This window comes from Laetiporus sulphureus (genome assembly GCF_001632365.1).
Source record: "Laetiporus sulphureus 93-53 unplaced genomic scaffold LAESUscaffold_71, whole genome shotgun sequence".
Taxonomy (NCBI): domain Eukaryota; kingdom Fungi; phylum Basidiomycota; class Agaricomycetes; order Polyporales; family Laetiporaceae; genus Laetiporus; species Laetiporus sulphureus.
In genome coordinates this window covers 90,731-95,222 of record NW_024468580.1, presented here as the reverse complement: position 1 = coordinate 95,222, position 4,492 = coordinate 90,731, and the positions used below count along the sequence as shown (strand labels likewise).

The 4,492-nt window shown below is 44.1% G+C and overlaps 1 protein-coding gene across 1 annotated transcript; it reads right to left on the bottom strand.

Moving 5' to 3' along the window:
• Nucleotides 1–2,695: 2,695 nt before the first annotated feature.
• On the bottom strand, nucleotides 2,696–3,835 carry LAESUDRAFT_665165 (uncharacterized protein; the record flags this gene model as incomplete). The annotated part of the gene is made up of 2 exons (XM_040905170.1): nucleotides 2,696–3,275; nucleotides 3,363–3,835. Coding segments are annotated over 2 exons (1,053 nt in total), but the record flags the coding sequence as incomplete, so codon positions are not given.
• Between the last annotated feature and the right edge of the window lie 657 nt (nucleotides 3,836–4,492).

The window sequence follows — 4,492 nt, the reverse complement described above, 5'->3', positions numbered from 1 at the left end:
CTTACTTCGACTGGTATTGTATGTAAGTATCTCCTCAACCACTGGGTCAAATAAATGTCATAAGAACTTATTTGAAAGCCTATTAGCATGGCTTTACAATGCGATTTTGTTTATATTTTTAGCATATGTGAATCTCAAGATATTTGATACTCTTTGAGGGCCACTCTTATCAACAGTTTTGTGGTGCACACACAAGTCCTCAGAATATTGTGATTCTTGATGTGTTGACAGGGTTCCTTGTGGGAATATTGATTGGATGATCATGTTTCAACATGAACAATGTAAAAACAGCCATACACAACTCTTCACACTCAACCAACATCATGCCAAAAGCCGTTGCTACTGAAACTGTCAACCATGTCATCACTTTGCTTTAGAATGGCAAATGTGTTCGAGAAATTGAAGCTTTGACTGGGCTACACTATTCTATCATCAGTAAACTGTGCTCCACACACTGCCCCACCATTCCTAAGGCCAAAGGAGGGCATCCTTCCCTTCTTACTACTGCCAATCTTCGCTATGCTACTTGACTCATTGGGACTGGCAAGGCTACCACATCTCCTGCTGTGGCCAGAGCTCTTGCAGACATTACTGGGAGGGTTGTCAATGCAGAGACAGTGTGAAGAGGGTTGAAGAAGGCAGGAATGAAGGCTGTAGTGAAGCAAAAAATGCCTTTACTCTCTGCAAGGCATCAGAAGGAGAGGATGGACTTCACTTTGGCTCACCAGTATTGGACTGTAGAGGACTGGAGAAGGGTGGTATGGTCAGATGAGACAAAGATTAACAGGATGGGGTCAGATGGAAGGAAATGGGTGTGGAAGAAGCCAGGAGAGAGCCTCAGTGATAGGTTGGTGGAAGGGACTCAGAAGTTTGGAGGTGGATCCTTGATGATGTGGGGCTGTATGGGCTGGGATGGTGTGGGGTATGCCTGCAATATTGATGGCAGGATTGATGCGGACCTTTATGTCAGCATTCTGGAGGATGAGCTGCAGAATAGCCTGGAGAATTGGGGCAAAACTGTGAAGGATGTGGTGTTTCAGCAAGACAATGACCTCAAGCACACCAGCAAGAAGGCCAAGATTTGGTTCAATGACCATGATTTCAACACCATGCTATGGCCCTCTCAATCCCCAGATCTCAATCCCATAGAGAATTTGTGGGGTCACCTCAAAAAGAAGCTTGCAGAGTATCAGGAACCATCAAAGGGAATTACTGAGTTGTGAGAAAGGGTAGAGAAGGAATGGGAGGCTATTGGGAAGGAAGTGTGTCAGAATCTGATTGAAAGTATGCCAAGGAGAATGGATGCAGTTGTGAAGGCAAAGGGAGGCTATACCAAGTACTGAAAGTACAAGTTTTGTAGAACCTGAATATGTGCCACAAAACTGTTGATAAGAGTGGTCCTCAAAGAGTATTAAATATCTTGGGATCAAAATATGTTAAAAATATGATCAAAACTGCATTGAAAAGCCGTGATAATACGCTTTCAAATGAGCCCTTGTGAAATTTATTTAATTTAGTGGTTGAGGAGATATGGACCATACAAGTCGAAGTAAGCAATCTTATCAACAGTTTTGTGGATCACTGTATATTGCATGCTGGTGCACCACTTTATATGCTATTTCCTCATTTCATCCATACAAGCAGAATAGGTGAGACAATCTAAGTCTTTAGCCATCATGGTAAATTGTTAGAAATTCTGATCCATATTTCGACTTTTTAAATGTTTGAACATATTAATAATATATAGTAAACTACATCTTCATGAGCTACAACTAAAACAACATGCAGGCCATTTTCTGGCTAATAATTTGAGGTGACAGAATCTATGCAGATGTCAGCCACTTAAATTCTCACACTTTAATCCATCATAATGCACAAATAATACCAAATTATGACATTTATCATTCATGCAACTAGCTAGTTGCACAAACAATAACCATCTTGGATCCTTTCAAAACAATTCAAACATTTGTGTTCATCATTTTCCAGTGTGTGCAATCTGGCCCAGCAATATACTATTATATGAGTAATGTATCATTTAGCATTTTCGAAGTTATAACAGTTTTCATTCCTTATTTAACCAATTATTGCTGCAATTTGAGTTTTTAGTCACCACAATAAATTAATTGGTTGCCTTTGATCACTGAATCACAGCTCTGCATGGCTTGTGTAATTTTGAGGCTACACAGCCATAGTTGATTGTTTTTATTGAAAAGATTGCTAAAGAAACAGATGACGATAAAATGCATGATATTGATGCTTTCTAAGTGCAGTGGACGCTGTTGAGTGATATAGGATATACTGGGGAGATGTGATATACGTCGACCATGTGTGTGGGGGAGAGGATTCAGCTAGTGTGTGTGCGGGTTAGGAATCCATGCTGAGAGCGGTGCTCAGGGTCCAAAAAAGGTGTCTGGGGTCCTGCTCTAGAAGCCAGGTACCTGAGACACTGACCTATGATCCGAGATTCTGAGTGCGTCTGAGCTAAATCTCTCGAGTGTAAGGTGGTGGCGTAGCTGCCTAACGAGAGGTGGCACGACTACACCACTCGACCCACAACAGGCGTGGCACCACGACTACCTCACACATGGGTCGTCGGATATTATCAGCGAGCCATAAGAGATGACTTTAATTTGCAGATGGACACTACACAGGGTATCGGAAGAGATATGCTAAGGCGAAGGTAAAGTGGCAATTAACTGGAGTATTTGCATTGAAAACGATTCATAGAAGTGCGAACAAGCTCAAGATGGGAGCAATCAAAAGAATTGGTTATGAAGAGCGGTATAATTTGTTCAATACGGTGCCAATAGTCCAGAAATGCATGTGATTTCCAGTGGCCTTGTATGATGACAACGTCGGGAGGCATCCCACACAGCAGCAGTTCAGTTGCACCACTGATACAGAAGGAGTGACTGGTGACTGACTGCAGGCCAAATTCCGTCCAAATTATGTTACAGCAGTCCAGAAACCACGTGCGTGTAAGAGGTGCCCAGCCTCCAGAGGCCATTTTGAAGGTGAAGAAAGGTGCAATGTCAGGAATTGCTGCGTTTGCAGAAAGATGGTGACGGAGTGCAGGTATAGGGCTGGTGGGATCATCGAGGTGAGAAATGATAATAACAGCACCATTTTGCTGAGTAGTCTTCATCCAGGGGATAGGTAGAGTTGCATACTCGATGCTACCCACAATAGTGTGAAATTGTAGCTTGGCAGTTTGCAAAACATGATAATGAGGGTTCGTGAGGCCAGCGCTCAGTATGACGAGCTCGCCCAGCCTATAATAGAGAAAACGTCAACACCAGGATCAGTTGTGTGAGTGAGAAAAACATATGATAAAGATATCGTACATGTAGTATATGCACTGACAAACAGACCAAAAGGTGACACAAGTGCAGGCGTATACTGCGGTGTCGAAGGAGTTTGTCAAGTTAAGTCCAGAGTGCAAAGCATGCATATGTTCAAGGGAGACTGGAGGCCATCGGGGCCATACTGAGGACATGGGAACAGCTTTTGAAACTGCTTCACAGATGATTCGTACTAATGCATCACCTCTCCATGGAGTGCCATTGAGTGTGTGCCAGAAGTGCAGACTGGTGAGCCAGTTATCAACGGTCCTACAAGCAGTGCGCCCTTGCCAGTGTGCAAGGAAGGCAGTGAGGAGGGCATCTGATGCAGGCATGTGAGAGGGTTCAGGAATTTGCAAATTGTTGCAGAATTGAGTGAATTGTTTGAGACCGGCACCGTAATTAGTTCGAGTTTTCTTTTCTAGAGCAGAGAGCAGCTCAAGATGTAAGATATTGACAGAGTCCACAGAGAGTGAGGCATTGAGGCCTTGATAATGCTAAATGCCATAAGGAGTATGCCAGAGAAAAAGGTGATCAGAGGCTGGAATGTGCGGGCACAAAGGCGAGACAGTGATTTCTAAGCCAGACTTCAGTTTGCATGCTGATTTGGTATGATGCGGCATCGATGTTGCTGTGTCAGCAGGCGTCGATGCTGGATGAGGCATGGACTCAAGTGTTGAAAAAAAATGGGAGGAGTTCCTCTGAGATTGCGAACAGTGTAGGCAATCTTGAGAAAGACACGTCGAAGATGCCTTGAGACACCGGATCTGCCAGATTGTTTTTGGTGTTCACATAGACAGGATCAAGTGCGAGATTAAGGGACATGGTGATCAGGTTGGTGCGACGAATAGACTCGTTCATTTGATAGTTGTGACCACGTCCACATTTGTAAGCATCGATGATGCCCATGTTGTCACCATGGATGGTGACAGTGATGTCATGGTAGTCGAAGGCTTCGATCGCATGAGTAGCAAATTTGAGTGCGATCATCTCCACCCAGCTAATGTCGTGCCTATCACGCTTCCATCCAGGGATCCAGCACCAAGCAGCCCATGCAGATCTGAAGATGAGACCAATGCTCCATGAGGTGGAAGCATTTACCCAGATACTGAGGTCCTTGGCAGGGCCACGAGAGCGGAGAGTGCGTG